Here is a 24,987-nt window from a genome sequence, read left to right as displayed (position 1 = left end):
GCACAAATGTTACTTGCCATTTGTCAACCCAAGCTTGGACATTGTCCAGATCTTGTTGCATTTGAACATAGACTGTTCAGTATCTGAGGAGTCGCGAATGGTGCTGAACATTATGTAATCATCGGCGAACATCCCCACTTCTGACCTAATGATGGAGGGAAGGTCATTGATGAAGCAGCTGAAGATTGTTGGGCCTAGGGCACTACCCTGAGGGACTCCTGCAGTGATGTCCTGGAGCTGAGTTGACTGGCCCTCCACAACCATAACCCTCTTCCTATGTACCAGGTATGACACCAACCAGCGGAGAGTTTGCCCCCTGATACCCATTGATTCCAGTTTCGCTAGGGCTCCTTGATGCCACATTCGGTCGAATGCGGCCGTGGTGTCAAGGGTTGTCGCTCTCACCTCACCTCTGGAATTCAGCTCTTTTGTCCATGTTTGGACCAAGGCTGTAATGTGGTCAGGAGCTGAGTGACCCTGGCCAAACCCAAACTGGGCATCACTGAGCAGGTTATCGCTGAGCAGGTGCTGCTTGATAGCACTGTTGGTGACCCCTTCCATCACTTTACTGATGATCGAGAGTAGACTGGGCGGTAGTTAGCCGGGTTGGATTTGTCCAACCTGGGCAATTTTCCACATTGTTGGGTAGATGCCAGTGTTGTAGCTACTGGAAGAGCTTGGCTAGGTGGTGGCAAGTTCTGGAGCACAAGCCTTTGGTACTATTGCTGGAATGTTATCAGGGCCCATTGCCTTTGCAGTATCCAGTGCCTCCAACCGTTTCTTGATTTCACGTGGAGTGAATCGAATTGGCTAGAGACTGTTATCTGAGATGTTGGGGGCCTCTGGAGGAGGCCAAGATGGATCATCCACTTGGCACTTCTGGCTGAAGATTGTTGCTTCAGCCTTATCTTTTGCACTGATGTGCTGGGCTCCTCCATTCTTGAGAATGGGGATATTTGTGGAGTCGCCTCCTCCAGTGAGATGTTTAATTGTCCACTACCATTCTCAACTGGATGTGGAAGGACTGCAGAGCTTAGATCTGATCTGTTGGTTGTGGGATCACTTAGTTCTGTCTATCACTTGCTGGTTCTGCCATTTGGCATGCAAGTAGTTCTGTTTGGTAGCTTCACCAGGTTGACACCTCATTTTTAGGTATGCCTGGTGCTGCTCCTGGCATGACCTCTTGCACTCTCCATTGAACTAGGGTTGATCCCCTGGCTTGATGGTAATGGTTGAATAGGGATATGATGGGCCATGAGGTTGCAGATTGTGCTGGAGTACAGTTCCGCTGCTGTTGACGGCCCACAGCGCCTTATGGATGCCCAGTCTTGAGCTGCTGGATCGGTTCGAAGTCTGTCCCATTTAGCACGGTGATAGTGCCACACAACACAATGGAGGTTATTCTCGATGTGAAGGCAGGATTTTGTCTCCACAAGGACTGTGTGCGGTGGCCACTCTTACCGATACTGTCATGGACAGATGCATCTACAGATTGGTAAGGATGAGGTCAAGTATGTTATTTCTTCTTGGTTCCTCCACCACCTGCTGCAGACCCAGTCTAGCAGTTATATCCTTTAGGACCCGACCAGCTCGATCAGAATTGCTGCTGCCGAGTCACGCTGGGTGATGGACATTGAAATCCCCCATCCAGAGTACATTTTGTGCCCTTGCCCCCTCAGTGCTTCCTCCAAGTGTTGTTCAACATGGAGGAATATTGATTTATCAGCCAAAGGAGGACGGTATGTGGTAACCAGTAAGAGGTTTCCTTGCCCATGTTTAACCTGAAGCCATGAGACTTCATGGGGTCCGGAGTCAATGTTAAGGACTCCCAGGGCAACTCCCTCCCGACTGTATACCACTCTGCCGCCACCTCTGCTGTGTCTGAGCTGCCGGTGGGACAGGACATATCCAGGGATGGTAAGGGCAGTGTCTGGGGTGTTATCTGTAAGGTATGATTCCGTGAAAATGACTATGTCAGGCTGTTGCTTGACTAGTCTGAGACAGCTCTCCTAATTTTGGCACTACCCCCCAGATGTTAGTAAGGAGGACTTTGCAGGGTCGACAGGGCTGGGTTTTTTTTGCCGTTGTCTTTTCCGGTGCCTAGGTCGATGCCAGGTGGTCCGTCCGGTTTCATTTCTTTGTTGAGACTTTGTAGCGATTGTTACAACTGAGTGGCTTGCTAGACCATTTCAGAGGGCAGTTAAGAGTCAACCACATTGCTATGGCTCTGGAGTCACATGTAGGCCAGACCATGTATGGATGGCAGATTTCCTTCCCTAAAGAACATTAGTGAACCAGATGGGTTTTTCTGACAATCGACAATGGTTTAATTACAGATATTTTTTATTGAATTCAAATTCTACCATCTGCCGTTATGGGATTCGAATCCGGGCCTCCAGAACATTATCTGGGTTACATGCTAATAGAGAGCCTGATATGCTTTTGAAGACAAAACTGAGACACAAGAACAGTAACTGAATCTCTCATCTAGTATTTCTGTAAAGTAGATCATATAAAATAGTATTTTACCTTAAGAGTTTTGAATTCGGGCCCACAGATACCCAAGATAGGCAGTCAACTATTTGTAAGTAGTTTTAAGATGGCTTATTTAGTTTATTAAGAAGCAACTGTTTCGATAAAATGCATTAATTCATTAGACAGGGAAAACTATACCACCCGTGTAAGTTGAAAGCAGTTTATCAATCCCAGGTGATGAATGGACAGATGGTTGGCACAGTGTTAATCTCAGTAGCTTGTAATGGCAGCATTCTGTCCTCTAGTCGAAGTTTGAGGGAATGTTTTCCTCAGTCTTCCTCTCCCTCTTCTATCTGAAGAAAACGGCTGCCTGATGAGCACTGCCCCCTGACCTGCTCTCCCCCCCCCCCCCCCCCCCGCCCCCCTCCCCCCTGTCTCTGAGCACTTGTTAATATACCATTTTTCTGGGGGTTTAACCCAATGCCAATCATGCATTCAACCTTTCTGACCAATGGATACGGGACATGTACCCAAAGTAGCAGGGAAGTTACCTCATACCCTGCATGAGGTTAGCCTTTTGATTTACATCACACTGAGGGTCATTTCCTGACACTTTCTAAACACTTGCACAGATAACGAGGTACACAAGAAATCATCCTACCAACTTAGGAAGGTCAACATGGTAGCTTGAACCAAGTGACCTTAATGTTCCCAGAGACTGCTTAGATGTGGGAGTGTTTAGACACAGCTTTTCCAGAGAGAGACAATCAATGATGTTTAAGCTAATCTCATTAAAGTGTTATACTATGTAGAAAATATCAGTTTAGTAAAGATCTTCGTTTCGTACAATTGGTGCAATGAATGTCTTCTGATTGAAGCTAATCTTGAACATTAACTTCGGCGCAATTATTGCTTATTGAAAATTTTTCCCAATACACTGCTTTGGCAACCTGAAATATAGTAAGAAGTTTAACAACACCAGGTTAAAGTCCAACAGGTTTATTTGGTAGCAAATGCCATTAGCTTTCGGAACAGGCTGTTCCTTCGTCAGGTGGAGTGGAGAAATGCTCACAAACAGGGCATACAGAGACACAAACTCAATTTACAGAATAATGATTGGAATGCAGTCTTTACAGATAATCAAGCCTTAAAGGTACAGACAATGTGAGTGGAGAGAGCATTAAGCACAGGTTAAAGAGATGTGTATTGTCTCCAGACAGGACAGTTAGTGAGATTCTGCAAGTCCAGACAAGCTGTGGAGGTTACAGATAGTGTGACATGAACCCAAGATCCCGGTTGAGGCCGTCCTCATGTGTGCGGAACTTGGCTATCAGTTTTTGCTCAGCGACTCTGCGCTGTCTTGTGTCGTGAAGGCCACCTTGGAGAACGCTTAAGCGAAGATCAGAGGCCGAATGCCCGTGACTGCTGTCGACACAGATGCCATCATCTCACGTGAGAACACCATCCACCAGGTACACAGTACATACTCTTGCAACTCGGCCAACGTTGTCTACCTGATACGCTGCAGGAAAGGATGTCCCGAGGCATGGTACATTGGGGAAACCATGCAGATGCTACGACAACGATTGAATGAACACCGCTCGACAATCACCAGGCAAGACTGTTCTCTTCCTGTTGGGGAGCACTTCAGCAATCACGGGCATTCGGCCTCTGATCTTTGCATAAGCGTCCTCCAAGGCGGCCTTCACGACACAAGACAGCGCAGAGTAGCTGAGCAGAAACTGATAACCAAGTTCCGCACACATGAGGACGGTCTCAACCAGGATCTTGGGTTCATGTCACACTATCTGTAACCCCCACAGCTTGTCTGGACTTGCAGAATCTCACTAATTGTCCTGTCTGGAGACAATACACATCTCTTTAACCTGTGCTTAATGCTCCCTCCATTCACATTGTTTGTACCTTTAAGACTTGATTATCTGTAAAGACTGCATTCCAATCATTATTCTGTAAATTGAGTTTGTGTCTCTGTATGCCCTGTTTGTGAGCATTTCTCCACTCCACCTGACGAAGGAACAGCCTGTTCCGAAAGCTAATGGCATTTGCTACCAAATAAACCTGTTGGACTTTAACCTGGTGTTGTTTAACTTCTTACTGTGTTTACCCCAGTCCAACGCCAGCATCTCCACAACCTGAAATATAGTCAGGAATTGCAATTTTTGACAGTCTCTGCGCAGAAAATATCAAACAAGAAAATCTTGGCTGGTCTGTCAAACCTGGTCCATGCTGTTATGCTGCACAGGTCCTCCCACCACACCCACCCCAATCCCCAAGAGGCAAATTTGGAAACACGAGGCTCAGTCTCATTATGAGACGACAGTTCATTAGCAGTTTATTAGCTGGTGGATCTCCCATTGTTGCATGTAGAGTGATACAGTAGCTAAGAAGGAAGCATTAAACTTGGGTTTAATGGATCATGGATCAGTTAGTTTGTGGCATGAGCAGTAACACCATACAGTGCCGATCGCTAGCAGAAGTCAACATAAATTTCAAATGGACAATGGATACAGTGCTGGCCATGGAAAGCACTGAAGAAGTTTCACAGGAACTGCAGAGTGCATAAAGTGGTGCCATATACCAATTAGGGTGGGGACCTGCAGTTAGCCGTGGTGCCAAAACCACCAAAGCAGCTGCAAGTGGGAAACATTTCCAGTCACCCACAGAAGTAAAAGATATAGCAGAGGCAATCAGCCAGTGATTCTTCAGGTGAAATGTTGCCAATGTTGGGGTAACCATATTCTTGAATCATGTAAGTTTAAGGATACCAAGTGCCATTATTGTCACAATTTGATAAAACAGTGCAGAGCTAAGTCAAGACTACGAAGTAACTATCGACCAAGATGTTACAAGGGCTCAAATGTGAAAGCACCTGACATCATTGATTCTGATATTTACTGTATTTTCAATCTAAGAGCTAGTCAATCGCTGTCAACAGTGCCAGCTGCAGCTCCACCACACCCTTGGGGATAGTCTGGCTTGCCATGGGTATGGATCCATATCAACTATGTTGGTCCATTCCTGGGAACAATGTTTTTGCTCATGTTTTTGCCTGCAGTGATCGTGGAGTCAGACACTTTAGGAACATTTAAGCGGTTATTGGATAGGCACATGGAGCACACTAGGATGATAGGGAGTGGGATAGCTTGATCTTGGTTTCAGATAAAGCTCGGCACAACATCGTGGGCCGAAGGGCCTGTTCTGTGCTGTATTGTTCTATGTTCTATGATCGGCACATGCTCTAAATGGATGGAGAGTTTTAAGGTGAAGTCACCAACATCACACGCTACCATTGAAGATTATTTCAGATGTAATTCAGGGTCACTCCAAAACCACAATGGTCTTACATTGATAAACTAAAGCAATTATAAGTCACGATCAATTGACCTGGGACTCTCTCTGGATTATGACTGGTGGTTTCGGTTAAAAATGACCTTTCACTAAATCCACAAGATCGCTGGATGATTTGGAGTTGGGCACGCTTGGGCTGTGAGACTGTGAATAAGATTGTAGGTCTGATTTCAAAAATTGCTTGGGATAATAGCTTTGCCTCTTGGCCTATTTTGTTTGCCTGGAAATAAAACCTGAGGCGCTCAATGTATTGACTCATTCCTCTGTGGAGGAGTCAAATGGTCTCAAAGAGAGGCGTTCTGGTGAGTATATCTTTTTTTCCTTCAGTCTTCATTTAAAATGCGATATGTGCAGGTGTAGAGGTAGAGGCAGCGCCAGGATCATTTATCCTCATCGCCAGATGTGAAGATGTACTCCCAGAGGCTGTTTAAGTTGAACAAGCAAACTTTATATACAAGGTTGCTTCATTTACAGCATGCTTCAAGCTAGTCCATAGTACACATGACGCTTATTCAGTAAGACTGGTCTTAAAGTAACAATCACCACACCTTGGTAAGGGATTCGGCAACATTCACCTTGGTAAAGTACACGACAAATGTAAGATGAAAACACTCGATAGTTGATCAGTCTCTCTTAATTATGCGTAACCAACTATTTGTGGGAGATTAAAGGAACTTTCTGGGCTGGGCAATCAGTGGAGCTATCTTGCAACCAAACTATCATGTTGTCATCATGTAAAAGTGACATAAATCTGAATGAAAAAGATGATAATGACGTCTGGTACCAGTCTTATGTCAATATTAGAATCCAGGCAACAATTCCGTCTTGGTCATTGCCACCAAGGCTGCATCTTGAATGCAACAAATTTATAGCATGGTTATTTAGATCTGCAGTTCTGTGTTTAATTCATCAGCTTCATGTATATATTTGTGCAATCCAGACTAGCCTTTGAACAGAATATTATGGCTAAGGAACAGCTTTTATGTGAATCCAAATTATTATATTGAGACACAGATTGAAGTGATAACGAGCCTCTCAGACTTTGGTCAAGTGTCTAGTCTTAAGTGCATGAATGAATTGATCAAGTCAGGAAAACCTACTAATCTAAGGAAATATCCCAGACTAGAAAGAGTTTTAAGACTCTGAAAAGTTTCCGTATATTAACATAATTAGAAATGTACTGTGAAGTACTAGTGCATGGAAGAAAGAATGGTGACCTATTAATCAGTATTACAGTACTGATCTGACACATTGATGGAGAAATCTTGGTTTTTTCTATATGAGATGGTTTTTTATAAAATCTATTTTCCACTGTTCAAACAAAAGAGAAATCTTTTGGTGTAATTTGTGTGAAAGGTCATCGTGACCCATTTTTCCATTCACTTCAAGATGTGTCTGTCAAAGAACACAATTGTAAATGGAATTTGTCCCTGGAAGGACATTCCTCTTTGAAAGTACCCATTTTGGAGAAGCATACTGCGTTTATTAATCATTATCAATGTGTGCAGTTCTGGTCACCTCACTACAAGAAGGATGTGGAAGCGCTGGAAAGAGTGCAAAGGAGATTTACCAGGATGCTGCCTGGTTTGGAGGGTAGGTCTTATGAGGAAAGGTTGAGGGAGCTAGGGCTGTTCTCTCTGGAGCGGAGGAGGTTGAGGGGAGACTTAATAGAGGTTTATAAAATGATGAAGGGGATAGATAGAGTGAACATTCAAAGACTATTTCCTCGGGTGGATGGAGCTATTACAAGGGGGCATAACAATAGGGTTCATGGTGGGAGATATTGGAAGGATGTCCGAGGTAGGTTCTTTACTCAGGAAGTGGTTGGGGTGTGGAATGGACTGCCTGCAGTGATAGTGGAGTCAGACACTTTAGGAACCTTTAAGCGGTTATTGGGTAGGCACATGGAGCACACCAGGATGATAGGGAGTGGGATAGCTTGATCTTGGTTTCAGATAAAGCTCGGCACAACATCGTGGGCCGAAGGGCCTGTTCTGTGCTGTACTGTTCTATGTTCTATCAAAATTCTAAGATAAATATTTGTTGACTTTGAAGTATTCAACAAACCAACATTATGCTCTATGTAAAGTTTTGATGTGGAGATGCCGGCGTTGGACTGGGGTGAACACAGTAAGAAGTCTCACAACACCAGGTTAAAGTCCAACAGGTTTATTTGGTAGCAAATATCATAAGCTTTCGGAGCACTGCTCCTTCGTCAGATGGAGTGGAAACATTTCCACTCCATCTGACGAAGGAGCAGTGCTCCGAAAGCTTATGGTATTTGCTACCAAATAAACCTGTTGGACTTTAACCTGGTGTTGTGAGACTTCTTACTATGTAAAGTTTACCATATTCCAAAATGACCTAAATCAATGCTTTATATGTTTTGCGTCCTGTGTAGTGTATCTGCCTTGCTAATGCTCACCGTACCTGAAACATTCCAATTCAGTTTCCTGAGGAAGCTGCTGTTTTGAAATATAAAATGCCCTGAGGATTTCTGCATGATCACTCAGCATGTCCACCTTCTAGAGACTGTCAACCACAGACCTGTTTGTGCCCCTATAATGCTTAGCTGGTGATTTTTGTAAAGGGGGAGCTCAGGTTTTATTGCTTTAATCTTCCCTTTCCTTCATATTGTTCCAGTTACTTTTTACACCAAAAGCTGCTCACCCCAATGCTACTCTGCTGATCAGCTCAGATGAGATTAGTAACTGAGCATTTGGGACAAAAACAAATGCCTGATTCCTTTTAGAGGTTATATGAGCCTTCCTTTGGATTCGGACAGTGAAAGGCAGTGTACCGTGTGTCGGTAAAACCCAGTTTTATGTTGACAAATGGAATTAAGGCCATGCATGAGCTCCCATGCTTTTACAGGATGGTGTAGAAAGAGCAAGTTACGTTCTCTTTGATTGGACCAAGTGAAGTTTCTCAGAGTACAGTTTCACTCTGTATTGCAACAGATGCTGGATTTCCAGCTTCCTGTTGAAACTTTGAATTGGGCTGTTATTATGGTGTGTTATATTTTTGAAAGGAGCGTGAATGGCTTATAACAATTGTGAAAATGTAACCTTTGAGCCATTGGCACTTTATTTGTTTCTTCCAGAGGTGCTCTACATCCCAAAGGCACTACATCATAGTATTTGATGTTTTGCTGCTGTGGCTACAGGCACTTTTGATCAATGCCTGTATTTATTTAACCTGTAAATATCAAAATATAAGATTAATAAAACCTCCTAGTCAATATTTTTTATCATGTTTTTAAATTTAAGACATTAAATAATTGCAGAAATTGTAACTGCCCCTTGTGCTTCTTCTTTCCCTGCCCCAAAAATACCAGTGATGCGTTGAAGCAGTCATACAATTTAAATGTATTTGGTTTCCCCACTAGTATTGCTTGATATTTTCCAATTTTTTTTCAGTTTCTTTGCCTTTGTTTTCTGATATGACACACAGTCAGTCGGAACATTTGGCTGCAGTTAAATCATGTGATTTCACACGCCATGATTTATTTGTAAAAGGAAATTAAAGTAGCTGGCAGATTGCAGCTTTAATCGTCGGTCAGTTCTCATTGGCTATTTCTCTGGTTTTTACATCTACTTTAATGTTTTATTCTGGAGACTTATTATTCATTCTTAGAATGTTGGCATCTCTGGCAAGGTGATATTTATTGCCTGGAGTAGGTGGTAGTGGACTACTGCCTTGATCTGCTGAAGTCCACCATGTGATTGGATACAATTAAAAGGCTTGTTAGACCTTTTGGGTGAGGTTGAGTGAACCACATTATTGAAGGACTGGTGACATTTATAGGCTAGACTGGTTAAGAACTTGTTTTATCCTCAAAAGCATATTAGAGCCATTTGGGTTTCATGACAATTCAGTAGCTTTGTGGTCACATTTTAGCTGATACTAACTTTTAATGTAAGGTTCTTTATCAAATTGAAGTTAAATTCTTAAACTGCTATGGTGCAATCTTAACTTGCATTCCTGAAGATATTTCTTGTCCAGTAACGTAAGCACGACATTGATGTACACTCAATGTGATGGGTCAAAATATTTTTGCAATACTGTTCAATTTAGTTGAATAAATAGGTAATAAAACTAAAATGGTTCTTTAAAATGTAGAAGTAAGAACATTGGTGAAGTTTTTCTGGTTTCTGTAATTGCCAAATACGTATTCAATTTCTGGAGGAAAGATTTGAGAATTTTCAAAATTTCAGTATAGATCATTGTAATTTTACCTGAGGAACCTTCGGTACATTTGTGGTTGCAGTGGGCACCTTATTCATTTTGAAAAATCGCACAAGTTCTTGCCACATCTGTATTGTGTGTTCCAGTTCATGTCATTTTATTTTAAAAGGGATATCTCCTCGATTTAAATTGATAAACCCAATAAATCATTTTTTAAATAATCATGGCCTGGGTTTTGTAATAAGAATAACGCTGAATCAATCACCACTTTATAAAGAAATTTTGACAGCAGCTTTAGGAGTCGGCACATAATCATTTAACTGAAAATCAAGACGTTCTGTCCAATTTGCCCTGTCTATCCACAAGTTTCATTAGACCAGTACCTCGCCAGTGGGTATCCAAGCACATGAAGGGTGTGAATTTGGAATACTTACTAAAAAAACAAATAAGGACAGCAGGAAAAGTTAGGGCTGGAAGTGATTTTTTTTAATGATGTGATGAGCCTTTCTTACTGACAAACACCCACTCAAACCCTGAAAATTCTGTTCAACCAGTTGGTTCCTTCTAAATATTATAAATTTTATTTTTTGATTTTGTCTTTCATCTCTCAATTCCATCTTCATTTACCTCTATTTTGTTTTCTGTACAAGTTTTTATGTTGAATTAAATATTCTAATTTGTATTTCTCTCTTCAGTGAGGATTCTTCAATCTTTTTGGTTGAAGAGGCATGCTGTGGCTTGTTCTGCTCAAAAATTCACAGAAATCTTGTTAGAAAGCTGACCAGCACTGTTCAGTCTGCAAGCAAGACCATGTTTGTCATTTTAATTTTCCTTGATCCCACTCTGACTGTTCTGTCCTGGGCCTGCTGCAATGTTTCAGTGAAGCTTAAGGCACCTCACCTCCTGTTTCAACTGGGCACTTGACAGCCTTTGACACTTAACGTTGAGTTGAATACTTTTAGATCCCAACCCCTGCACCATACTCACCACACCCTGCGCGCGCGCCCCCCACGCGCGCCCCCCACACACACCCCCTTGCCGATTTGAGTTTTTCTCATGTTTCTTTCCGAACATAATTTTCCTTGCATACAGAGTTGGTGCCAGAGGACTAGAGAATTGCAAATCAACCTTGTTCAAAACAGGGTGCAAGATAATTCAAGCAACTACAGGCCACTCAGTTTAAACTTTGTGATAGTGAAGTTTTTTGAAGCAGCAATCTTGGACAAAATTAACAGTCAGTTAGTCAAAAGCAGATTAATTAGGGAAAGTTGGCACACATCGGTTAAGGGAAAATTGTGTTTAACTAACTTGCTTGAGATTTTTAATGAGAAAAACAGAAACTGCTGAGGATGATGCAGTATATGTGGACTTACAAAAGTGCCACATAATGGGCTTGTAAGTAGAGTTAGAGTTCTTGGAATAAAAGGGACTGTAGCAGCGTGGATAAGAAATTGGCCGAGTACCCGAAAGTTGTAGTTGTGAAAAATATTGAACCAGAGATCCATTGAAAAGTAATTGTAGAAAGAGGCCATTGTGTCTACACCCGCCAAAAAAGAAACTAGCCACTCATTTTAATCCCACTTTCCAACACCTGGTCCATAACCTTGAAGGTAACACCACAGCCAATGCCAAAGCATGCCCATTACATAGGTTTGAGGGGAGAACTGGCTACAGTTAGGTAAATCAATTAATGGGTATGATCGTAAATAAACAGTGGAAAAACACCTTTTAAAAATGATTCAAAATAGTCAACAAAAATACATTCCATTAAAAAAAAAACTCCCTGAAAATGATCCATCTGTGCCTTACTAGGCAAGTAAAGATTACATTAATTGAAGGGTCTTCCAGTTTTTTGAGGAATAATTGTAAGCCTGAGGACTGGAACCAGCCAAGGGCAACCAAAAAGTTGATAAAAAAGCAACAAATAGAATATGAAAGGAAACTAACCCAGAATATATAAATGGATTGTAACAGCTTGTATAAGTGCATAAAAAGGAGAGCAGTGAAAGTGAACAGTGGCATCTTGGAGACAGAAGCAGCGTAAGTTATTGGGAGAATTAAGATATGGCAAAACTGTTGAACAAATATTTTTGCGTGGGCTTTCAATCCTGAAGCAGGAGCTAGGAAATGTCCTGGCTCGCTGCACTCAGCTCAGGAAAGATGCCCTGAATGACATGATCTTTGTTTCCCAGGGGATGGTGCAAGATGGAGTTTGACCTGCCACTCCCCGGATCTAGATTGTAGGTGGTTGCTGAGTGCCCAGACAGGCTGGTTGAACCCATTTATCTATTACAGACTTCATTATATGTAAAAAGACACTCTTATTCAGGAAAGGACATTCAAATGCCATCAAGTACTTCACCGAAGCCTGCCTCGGTTCTCTGGGACTTCTTCATCCCAGTTGTTTCCTTAAACATTAGGCTCTCTCGGCTTCATTCCTCACACACCCTCATGCACCCAGTCCCTGTGCCCATGCAGGCCAACCCATGCTCCTCACCCACTCATGTCCCTTTATAATCTCAATGCCAATTTAGTACCAACTCATGACTCCCACCCACCACCCATTGCCCTTGCACCCTCCATGCTAACTCACCATGGGCAGGCCTCAAGAACCATGTTTAGATTAAATAAAATGAAGTTCTAAATAACTATTACAGACTTCACTATATATTTTTTTAAAAACCTCATTCAGGAAAGGTCTTTCATTACTTTAAAATCCCCTCAACTACTTAATCCCTTAAAATAAACATAATCTCATAGCATCAAATACTAATACTTTAATAACCACTTTGAGTTATCAATTAAACTGAACTTGCAGCCCCCCCATTGTAATAATGTTTGTTTGTGGAAAGCAGACAAACATTAATGATGCAATAACGGTAGCACTTAGAGTTACGTAAAACAAAAACAGCTGGAACATTGTTTTCAACGCTCAGACACAACCAGGCAAGATTTTTCAAATTTTACAAGGCAAGTTATTTCAATAACCTGACAGCAAACAGTTCTATAAAGCTTATCTGTCCTTCACAAACATTTATGTCTATTTTTAAAATGTGTAACTGTTACACACTGCGGGATAAGGTCCGTACTCCAATGAAAATGGAGTCTGTTTGAACTCAACACTGAGTTCTGTCAGAATTGGAGATTGGACTTCCAAATCTTGGTCCCGCCAACCAATTTTAACCATTCCCAGAGTCTCCACGACTCCTATAGGCCTTCGTGTCTGTCTTCATAGCAGAAGATGCACATTACACATCAGAATTGGGTAACCAAGGCCTAATAAGGCTGAGGAACTTAAAGTAATATTAACAGAGAAAAAGTATTACATAAACTTAAGGGACTAAAAGCTAACAAATACCCAGGAACTGGGTACATACAGTTGGCCTACATCATCGGGCTGCTGCAGAGATGGAAAATACTCTGGTTATGATTTTCCAAATTTCCCTAGATTCTATATCAATCCCAGCAGATTGAAAGTTAGCAAATATGACATCATATTCAAGAAAGAAAGAGAAGATATGGAATACAGATCTGTTATTCGACAGCGGGAAAATGCTGGAACCAAGTAGAATTCAATAGAAAATCATAGTGTGATTAGACAGAGTTGAAGGGAAGTTGTGTTAAACAAATATATTAAATTTTTGGGATTGTAATTAGGTTAGAAAAAGGGGATACAGCCGAAATAGCATACTTGGATTTTCAAACGGCATGCAATACAGAACCACACAAAAGGTTAACACAGAAACGTCTTCTGGACTCATGAAGTTGCATGAAGTAGCATGGATACAGGATTAGTTACAAACCGAAAAAAGAGAGTGGGATAAACTAGCAGAGACCTGCAAAAAATTGCAGTCCAATTAGAATCTTTATTGCGATAGGACTTCTTGAAATAGAGGATTTCGAGTTATTCTTTCACCACAAACTTCAGAATCAAACTTTTCACTGTTAAAAAGCTATATAAAGCTTCCCATGTTTAAAAACAGGCCTAGGAATATAAATAAAAATGTTTTCAAGATTTGTTTATAGTCATCAGAGAAAGCAGTTTGCAATTAGAGTTGCATAGTCTGCGTTGCAAAGGCAGGCTTACATCTCATCAGCTGAATATAATTCGAGGAATAAGCACACATTTTCCTTGAAATCTGCCAGTTAAAATTTCAGCATCGATCATTGGAAAAAAAATAGCTTCCTAACTACCAATCTTATTCCACAATAAAGTCTTTTTCTTGGATTGAAATTTCATAACGACATTATAACTGTCCCTTCTTTGAGTCTATTTGTGCGGTGGTATTCTATAGAGCTAGACTTTGTAGAAATTCTGGAAGGTATTAACTTTATCATCATCTTCATCTGCTGAATCAACACTGATGTATTCTTTTAATTTACTCGAGCTTTTCTAAAGCCTTTGCCTCCAGATCTAGCAAGTATTCATTTTTAGCAAAAAGAATAGCTTCCAAATAATAAGTTGTATCAAATAATTGTCCCCACCATTTTGCCACACATAATTAATCCATCATGTCACCCAACCCTTCTATCCCACCCAAGCTATCCCCATCACACGCTTGCCATCCCCCACATCCCTCCCATGAAACCCACCCCATTCCTCATGGAACTGTGGATAACTTTGTTGTTGGGATTCCCATGTCTTCTACTGTTTATGACCTCCACCAACCCTCCCTCACCCCACCACCACTGCCACCACCTTTAGCAGCCATATGTGTGTCATGCATGCAAGTCCTTGCGTGTCCAAGTGTCCAACATGTGCCGGGCACCACCCACCAATTAAACCCCCAACAAACACACTGACCAGACCAACTAAATACTGAGTATTATTAATATAGCTGGAACATTCTGAAGTTAGAAGGTTGTAACTAGTGAATTGCCACAAGGATCATTGCTGAGATTTGAACAATTTGCAACCTATAATAATGACTTGGACAATGAGACCAAGAATAATGTATTCTCGGTAATAAAGTTTGCTGACGATACAAAGCTAGGTGGGAATGTAACCTGTGAGGAGGACACCAAGATATAGATAAGTTAAATGCACAGGCAACAAGCTGGCAGTTGGAATGTAATGTAGGGAATTGTGAGGTTATTAAGTTTAGGGATAGAAAAGGAGAATTTTTTTTAAAACGTGAAACTTCTAAGTATTGAAATTCAGAGAGACTTGGTGAACTTGTGCAAGGAACACAACACAAGTAATTAAGAAAGCAGATGGCATGTTAGCAAGGAGACTGGAGTACAAGATCAAGGGAGTCTTGCTACAATACTTTAGGGCTTTGGTGAGAGCATACTTGGATGTACTCTCTGAAGTTCAGAAGGATAGAGATGTGATCTCATTGAAACATGCAAGATTCTGAAGGACCTTGACAGAGAGTTGTTTTCCCTAACTGCGGATTCTAGAATACAAGGGCACAGCCTCAGGATACGGAACTGATCATTTATTACTGAAATGAGGGGCAATTTCTTCACTTGAGGGTTGTGAATGTTTGGAATTCAGTATCCCCTGAGGGTTGTGGATGTTCCATAGTTCATTCAAGGCTGGTCTATTTGCTTTTTGGTGTCAGGGAAAGAGAAATGGGGAACAGAAAGGTGGAAAGTGGAGCTGACGCCCAATCATGGTCATATTGAATGGCAATGTAGGCTTGAGAGCTATTGTTCTACTCCTATTTTTTTATGCTCTGCCACAAATGTTTGATATTTTCCTGATGACATTTACCATTTGGCTGTGTTAACATTTCCCATTTATTGTTATGTAGTTGCACCTTCAGGCCACAAGGTGACTCTGGTGCAAGTTTCTGGAGTATCTCAATTCTGCTGCCACCTTTTATATAAAAAAGACTTGTATTCTCTCACTGATCGTGGATTGTGCTACGGACATTTTATTGTCCGTATAGCAATGATCTGGAATCAGGTATAGGGGGACATAATGTCAAAGTTTTCAGGCAAAATAAAAATAGAGAACGTTGTTTACTGAAGAGAATTGCTAGTGATGTAAAGCAGGCATAAGTTAATAGATTGGGCAGAGGTTGGGGCTAGCTTGCATGAAATGTGAGGTGATACATTTGGGGGAAGAATAAGAAGAAAAGTTATATATTGAATGGTGAAACTTTAAAAGGAATAAAAAAACTAAGACTTGATGCATACACATCCTTAAAAAGTAGAAGGGCAAGCTGTTACAAAACATAGGAGATCTAGGATTTTATAACTAAGATCATAGATTGCACAAGTAAATAATGCAAAGCCTATGTAAATCTATGGTTAGGCTGCAGTTGGAATCTTGTGGCCAGTATAGGATGGTGCTCATTGTAGTTAGCTATTAGGAGGGACTAGAAAAGCTGTCCCTCTCTCTCGAATCGTAGAAGGTTAGGAAGCTTTAAGACAGGTATTCAACATTTTAAAAGTCTGATAAGGTAATGATGGGGGTAATTATTTTAAGTCCATGCATCAGTAATTAAGGGACTTAAAGAAAACATTTAATTCTTTTGAAGAGGATCAGTAGGAATGCAATGGACAATCTGAATCTGTGTGGAAATGGGATAATTTTACGAAAGAATTGCATACATCAACAACTTGTATTTATACATCACTTTTAATGTAATTGAGCATCCCAAGGTGCTTTGCAGGAGTATTATCAAACAAAAATTGACCCAGAGATGATGATAGGCTATATGACCAAAAGCCTAGTCAAAAAGTTAGGTTTTGAGGAACAAGTGGCAGAGAGATTTAGGGAGGGAATTCCAGAGACTTAAGGCCTTGGCAGCTGAAGACCTGGATGACAGTGGTGGAGCATTTAAAAACAGGAATGCTATGGAAAGGCACATGCAGCAACACTTGGAGTGGATGCAAGAGCAATATCTTGGCCGGTAGAGGGTGTTAGCCTTCCTTAGTAGCCTGAAGCAATCCACTCGAAGTGTGAGCGCTGACATCCATGGAATACATGAGATGCTGTGTACTCTTAACAGGGCGATCATACTCTTAGTCCAGCGGTTGCTGGATTGGACAATAGGTGCGCACCAGCAGCCACCCCCCACCAACTCCATCTGAAGGCCAACCCTGTGGGGATAACAGGGGAGGGTGAAGAAGTTAAGAGTTCCTCAGAACTGTCATTCTCCTCCATCTCCCAGCCTCTCCAACAGAGCCTCATCTGCTCCATATGTGCCAGTGACCAGGGCTACCCATGCAGAGATGTAAGGCCGCAGTCTCAGAGAGGATTCCAGTGGATTCCTGCATGACTAGGCAGACCCCCACACTTCTCATTGCCATTTAGATAAACATAGGACATTTGAACTTGTTCAATATATGTATTTTCACTTCTACATAACTCTGTGCGTGTACATTCGAGAGTGCAAAAGGAATGATAAAAATGGCACAAAGCCTAGCATTGCTGCCTCACAGTGCCAGGGACCCAGGTTCTATTCCGGCCTTGAGTGACTGTATGGAGTTTGCACATTCTCCTTGTGTCTCTGTGAGTTTCCTCTAAGTGCTCCGGTTTCCTCCCATGATCCAAAGGCATGCAGGTTAGGTGGATTGACCATGCTAAATTGCCCCTTAGTGTCCAAAGATGTGTAACCATAGTGAATGGGTGGGGTTACAGCAACAGGACAGGTGGTTGGGTCTGTTAAGATACTCTTTTGGAGAATCTCTGCAGACTTGATGGGCTGAATGGCCGCCTTCTGCACTGTAGGGATTCTATGATTCTGTCACATAAAAATCTTGCCCTGGCAGACCAGCAGCCCCACCCTCCCACTTTCTTGGGTCAGGAGCGAATAATGGGAATTAGGTTCCTGGCATGTCTGGGCCACTAAATGAAAACTTCAGTGTAACTTTGCAGCGTTCCTCACCTCTCCAAGGGGCTGTCCTGAATGTTCAAAGCTAATGGACAGAAAACAGATGATCTGAAATAAAATCAGAAAATGTTGGATAAACTCAGCATGTCTGGCAGCATCTGTGGAGAGAGAAACAGAGTTAACATTTCGAGTCTATACAACTTTTGTAAAGAACTGAAGAGAGATAGAAATGTAATGAATTATATAGTTGAAGAATGGGATGGGGCAGAATAGAAGGTCAGGGATAGGTCTAACATGGTCTGCTCTGTGCACATCGGATTTGCAGCTGCTTTGTAAAAATCACAACCTAAAAATCACATCATAAAAATCACAAGTCAGTGGAGGCATCTGGTGATTTAAATGACCAGTTGCCTCTGCAAATTGCACTGATGCGAACCTGGCCAACTCCAGTCCCACTCCCACAGAGATGGGAAATGCTGGGTTCAGGGATGGGACTTAGAAACTTCAGCCATTTCCAGCCTCTCCATCATGGCGAATATCTGGGTCTTTGTTTTCTTTCTTCTCCAGCCTTATATTTGCCTATAAATTACTTCATTGTCATTTCAAATGTCTGCAGCATTTTCCAGTACCAAATTCCACCCCCCTCCAACTAGCAATCACGTTCCTCTAACTCTGATCTTTTGTCAAATTTGATCTTTATTCCTCCATTGGCAGCAGAACCACTATAGGTCACTCCCTAAATACTATTTTTAAATAAGATTTGTTTCCAACCAAAGCATTGGTGGTTAACCTCCTTCCCAACTCTGGTTCTGTTCTCACTTGTCTGTGACGTGCCTTGGGATACTTCAGCTGAAGGTGCTACAGTGAATTATAATTAGAGATCTGTCATGAGCACTTGAAGTTTGCACTTTAGTTAATGTGTTGCTTCATTTCTGCCTTTTTTGCATTCTAACTTGTCAGCTGTTATTGCAGGAATTTTGGGAAATCACTTTTTAAACTCAAAAATACTTCAGATATTTCAGCTGACAAGTCAACACATTTTATTCAGGCCATCATTCTCTCTCCTCCTGTTTGCCTCTTCTCTCACTTGCAGGTACTGGATCTTCTTTGAGTATGGTTACATGGCAGCCATCAAATACTAAAATAGCCATTTCTTATGTATGCCAGATTGTTCACAACCTCTGTGTTCTATTTGACCCCGAGCTGAACTTCCAATCACATGTCTGCACCATCATTGATATTGCCTATTTCCACCTCTATAACGCTGCCAGATTTTGCCCCTGCTCCAGCTCATTTGCTGAAACTCTCAATTTTACCTTTAAAATCTACCTTTTTGGCTAAGCCTTTGGTCACCTTGTGTGGCTTGATTTTGCTTTATAATACACCTGTAAAGTGCCGTAGGAAGTTTCATTACATGGAAGGTGCCATGTAAATACAAGTTGCTGCAGAAGCTGATATTCTAGGTAGTCACCGTTCAATCCATAATGTAGATCATGGATAAATCCCACTGCATCCCATTCATCTGATGCATGTCCCAACATCCAGACTGCCAATTGTGATACAGAGGAAAAGTTTGAGGATATATTAAGTTACTGGACTGAACCTCCGGGTGGATGACTCCAGTGGCAGTACCAGCAGCCCCTCTCTGTGATAGATTGTAATAGTGAAGGTTTGAATGTGGGCAATTTAAAAGGCCCTTTCTCTCTCAAAAATGCATTTCATATTTTAGACAATACAAATCTTCAATTTTTTTTAAACTGCAAATCTCATTGGTAATATTCTTGCTGTTAATATGTTGCACTAGTGTATGTAAAGGGTTAATTCCATCATTATGTAATTGTAGGCCAAGCTTTCTATTCTACCGGCGAAATAAAGTTGGCCTCGAGACCTCTCCTGTGCAAATATTTGCATTGACTTACACAGATTATTTAGAAAATGAAGTGTGTTTTTGATTGCCACTTTGAAAATGCTTTAAGAAGCCTATTCATTGAAGGGAGGCAGAGAGAAATTGGGTGTGAAATTGATTTTGAACTGCTGAGGTTCAAGTAGACACCTGTTTTGTAAAGGTTCCTGTCTGGTTGTGGAGTTTTCAGCTTGCCATCTCAAATCTTGGCACTGTTGATCAGGAATTGCACAGCAGAAGGTTAACGACAATGGGTTATGGGCGCTTCAAAGAGCCAGCGTGACCCCTGCATGCTTGGCATTCCTCTGTGCCGTGTAAAGGTTGGGAGTTGACTCCCAGGGGTTCCAAGAGCGCGCTTAAAGCAAAACTAACTCCAAAGTAGGTGGCCGACCTCTGCACTTCAACTCGGAGATTGCCATGGCAATGGGAGGAGATCATTGGCAGATGGGGAGCCCTCAGTTCACTCCCACATACCACCTGCATTATGTTTACTGTGAAGAAAGGCAGGTGAAATTATATAAACAGGGCAAAGGGGCGAGACCCGATTTACATGTCCTTCGATATATAGACTGCAAAGTAAATAGCGGAGGGGAGAAATGCTCTTTAAAAGAAAACGTCATTTAACGTGATCCAGTGAACGGTAGAGACATAATTGTCGGATGGTACAGATCTTATTAGTAATTCCACACATTCCACTTGGCCGCAGAATGCAGGCAGGCAAATTGATGGGGAGGCGGGGTGGTGGGTGAACTGAATTCAATCATGAAACCGGCTGTATTCCTTCTTCCGTTTCGCTCCCCCTCTGCTTACAGGCTCCCTGGGGCTTTGTTCATCTAATTGACGTGCAACTCACATTGTCGGTGGCTGGACTCTGCCATTTCTTTTTTCCCCAGGCAGGGGGTGGAGCGCAGCGCAATTTGATCCATCTGCCAGACACCAGGGTCTGTTCATTGGAGAACAGATTCTCCCAAGCAAGCTTTCCTGCCTCCGCTCCCCCTTCTTTTTGTGTGTGTTTTTTTTCCTTGACGCCCCAGTGCAGCTTTCTGTCTGATATTTGGTTTGCCGGCGAGCTGCAGTTTGCTGTTTAGAAGCCGGTTTTCTGGGTTATACGCTTTTCCATTCTTTGACGTGCCTGAGCATGTCCATGTGGGGGACATGGCAGGATCTAGTTGAAGGTCCACACTCTCAGCAATCGGCAGCCGAACGTACAAGGATTTGAACCAGCAGCAAAGATGGGTTTCTACGGCACTTTAAAAATGATCTTTTTTAAAGTAAGTGCACATAAATACATATTTTGCGGAGTGCCTCAAGTAAACGCAGCCATATGATGGCTTTTATTAATCTGTACTTTGTAAATTACTGGTAATAGCTCATCGCTAAACATTAAGGCTAATTAATTGGCGGAAAGTAGGGAGCCAATCTTCACTTTCAAAATAAAAAATCTTAAATAGTAGTCGTGAATTTTATTAATAACTAATAACAAAACCAATAAAAAAATGTCAGTTTTAAATCATGCTACCTGTTACCCGATATCTGCATCTAATTCATTTTAAAAGGAGAGAGTATTGCCAATTTACTTGTGGAAATGAGTTACATTGATTCCAGTATGTGATAAATGCCATTATTGCTGTTTTTATGTTGCCACAATAGATTTTTATTCGGAAGTACTGATCGATCGTGGTTAAAATTAGCGTTGGATAGAACGTTTATGAAAATGTTTGTTTTCTCGGTAACTACTGGTTAAATGTTCCTGTGGCCATGGTTTTATGTGTGCGGTTAAATAGCTGGTCGAGCTACGACTTTACAGCAGCTCACAAAATTTGTCGCAGCTTCGCAAATAACTGGTAATATTCACATCATATAGTGATAGATGGTGAAATCACAATGTCTATTGCTGTTCTCGCGAATGTCATGGTTTATCTGCCCTTATGTAACATCACCGTGGAGCACTAGTAATAAACTGGCAATTAGGTTTTACCCTTGGTATGAAGAATGAATTGGTTACAGTGGTGCTGCAGAGTATATCCTGTGGCTTCACTCAGGTTGCAAAAAGCGGCAAACATTTACAAGCAGCCCTATTTGGAACATATTGGAGTTACGAATGAACACTTTTTTGCTGCAGTCTGTTTCACATTTCTGTGTTGTTGCAATCTCACCATATGTATCAATGTAATTCAATGCAGAAAACCCAAATGGCCATTTTTTCTGTTATAGCTCGAGGTAGAATATTCCTAATCAAATTAATGAAGGTTAAATACAAATAAATACATTCTCTGAAAAAAGAAACCAAAATGGCCAGGGAATTTAGTTTAAACGCAATAAATAATGACATTGTGGTTGGCATCTTTTGAGCTGGTTAAGTGACTCATACCTTTTGCTGAAAATTTTAGGGGGCACTGTCTTTATGTCACGCATGGATTGAATCAGAGGTCAGGTGTAAACATCCAACCATTGAATAAACTGATTTGTAAGATCACCCTTAGAACTGCATTTTAATTATCAAGTCACTAAGAGCAGGATTAATGTGACCAATTTTGTAATTTTTTGGAAGACTGAAGATCCAACAAAGAATTAAATGCTTCACTGTATTTAACAATTTGCAGTACCTGATGTGTATCGACTAGAAATAATTAATATGCCTTCTGGCCTCCTTGTTTGAGTATTTTTATTTTTAAAAAGTTGTCATTCTGTGACTGTTTGTGGAAGCTAGATGTGCACCATAGTAATATTTCCCACATCGGGAATCTGAAACTTTTTCACAAACAATATACATTGAGATAACTACATATTTTAAAAAATTGAATTTCCTCTAGATGTGTAAAAATACAAAAAAACTTATGTATTTTTCTAATTTTCCACACAAACACATATATTATTCATTTTTGCTGGTTAGTTATTTTCTGCCCCAGTCTCTTAAATAATGATTTTTATTTGTAATATGTGGAAGACCAAAAATGTTGTAATGTTGAAATAGGACTGAATCCAATACGTCATAATACAAGTATGACTTTTAGTCACAACGGATATTTAAAATACCTCATTATGAATTCCGCATACAGAACACTTAGATAGCTATGAAATACTTAATCTTTAATGAATGCTGTTTGCTTAATATGCAGTTATTGCTTATAAGACCAGCTAGCATAATACCATTTAGATTAGTTTAGCACTGTGAGAATTTAGCAACAATGACCATTGGTTAAGATGTAGAGAATAGTTGGGTAACTGACTCAAAGATCAGAGTTTGAGGATTTTATTAAAAATTCATTTTTTTTCTCTTACAGATGAAGAGAAAATTGGACCCTGGCCCTGAGGTCCGGTCTTTCTCTTCGGGGAAGAAACCATGCAAAGGTTCAGAGTACAAAAGGTAAAGAATATCTTAGATGCATTTCAAGCCACAAGAAGATTCTGCATTCTACCATATATATTTCAGCGCTTCTGTTTTGGAAGTGAACTGAACTTGGTCACTAATGACAGACTTGAGTTTGAAAAAGGAATTCATGGAATATGTATGCGACCCAATTATTTGTCAGCCTATTATTCCCTCAGTCTTGCATGTTGCCCATGTTCCTTGCAGGCAAATAAAGCAGGCTGAGATGTGGCAGTTTCTTGGCATAAAATGCAAAGCATGAAAATTGTACTAATTTTTGCCCAATTATAATTTGGCAGTGTGGGCCACAGGGTAGAATCCTTCATGTACATTAACAAGCAACAACTACTGACATGGCAACAGATCTTGACCCATAGACACTAGGCATACCCTCATAAGAGATTGCTTTCTCAGATCTATATTAACACTTCCATTATTGGCAAATAAAATCATTTGCTAATGTGATAATATTTTAGTCTATCATGTCCTCAGCTGCCATGCACTCAAAGATAAAATGCTTCACCGTAAAGCATTGATTAAGCACTCAGTATATGGCAAATGCACAGCACTAAATAGATGAGTTAAATCTTCATGAATTTTTTCTGATTTTTTTTTGTGTTCTTTGCCAGTTTGTAAAACTGTTTTCCTTTCCGGTTTTTTTCCTTGGACAAACACAAAGCTTGGGATTCTTGTGTAATGACAAATTCTAGGATAGGTACTGACAAAACTATTTCTGTTTTAATAATTATACTGTAATTCTGAAATCTTACAATGCGATCTAACAAAATTGACAGAATAGGATTTTTGAAATCTGCTTCTGAATGCTTGTTGTTTGCTCCTATTACATTTTTAAAGTTTATTTTAAAATAATTTGGCTGAATGCTGTTTTCATACAAAGGACTATGGTCTGAAAGTGACAACTTCCATACTCATTTGTATTGGTGCTGGCTCAAAGAAACTGCATTAATTGAGTACTGTAATGTTGTAAAGTAGATATTGAAAAGGATGGCTAATAGGGTTAACTATTATTTGAATTGGCTCATGTCTGTCCTTTTGGTGTACTGCAACATAACCTTTAAATGTGGTGCGTCTCCACAAGCAACAAACTCTCCCCACTCCATCATCCTTCCGTCCCTTCCCTAATCTTCCAGTATATCAGATTATTACAGCAGTTCAGTGTTAAACAGTGCAGGCTTTAAACACAGTTCTCCCTGACCGGCTGTCTGTGATGGCTGTTCTCTTGCCACACTGTTTCACTGCTGCTCCCTGCACCATTTGGAATTAATGGAGATCACGGTTGAATAAGCACACTACTAAAATCGTTGAATGTGTAAGACACTTGACCCTGCAGAGAAGACTCTTTGGTGCTACTGAAGACTTTGGCATTGTAATTTCAAGTGGGGCGGTCTTGCACGTGGGAGGCACCAGTACACTCCAGGCCTGTTTCTTGAAAGGGAAACAATTATTCAGCATTTTGTTATTTTGAAAATTGATTATGCATTTAAAGTAATTCAGTGTTTCTTGCTTCTGATATCTCTATCAAGGTAACAGTACAGTAAGTTCCAACAAGACAAAGGGTGCTTAAAAATGTAAAAAGGCACCTTAATCATTTAGTCCTTTTATTTCTGTCTGGTAAATTTTTGGTGATGAGGTTTTGTATTCACATAACAATTGCCCCCCGTTGATATTCTGAGGCATGGTAACTGAAGCGTTATTAGTTCGCCTATTCAATAGGGTAATATTGAATTAGTTGTCAAAAATCATTTTCAGATTTTGCATTTTTATTGAAAGGATATTTACTTAGTTTTTCTCAACTGCCACCACTTTCTGACATCCTAGGAATAGGAAAGTTTAAACATAAATGCAAGTCTTCCCTTCTCACTCCATTCCCC

At 40.8% G+C, this 24,987-nt stretch overlaps 1 protein-coding gene across 4 annotated transcripts in view; it reads left to right on the top strand.

The window, feature by feature from the left end:
- fbxw7 (F-box and WD repeat domain containing 7) overlaps positions 1-24,987 on the top strand; it is a 108,597-nt gene that overhangs the window by 51,243 nt on the left and 32,367 nt on the right. For 2 of the 4 annotated variants that reach the window (XM_078212603.1, XM_078212611.1), the window contains exon 2: positions 23,010-23,092. In XM_078212603.1, the coding sequence (XP_078068729.1) occupies positions 23,010-23,092 (83 nt within the window). Of the gene's footprint in view, positions 1-20,532; positions 20,997-23,009; positions 23,093-24,987 lie in introns of those variants that run through there. The other 2 variants (XM_078212622.1, XM_078212629.1) reach the window with 2 other exon arrangements.

This window comes from Mustelus asterias, chromosome 1 (assembly GCF_964213995.1).
Source record: "Mustelus asterias chromosome 1, sMusAst1.hap1.1, whole genome shotgun sequence".
In the NCBI taxonomy this organism is placed as follows: Eukaryota; Metazoa; Chordata; class Chondrichthyes; order Carcharhiniformes; family Triakidae; genus Mustelus; species Mustelus asterias.
This window is presented reverse-complemented; position numbering and strand designations above follow the sequence as displayed.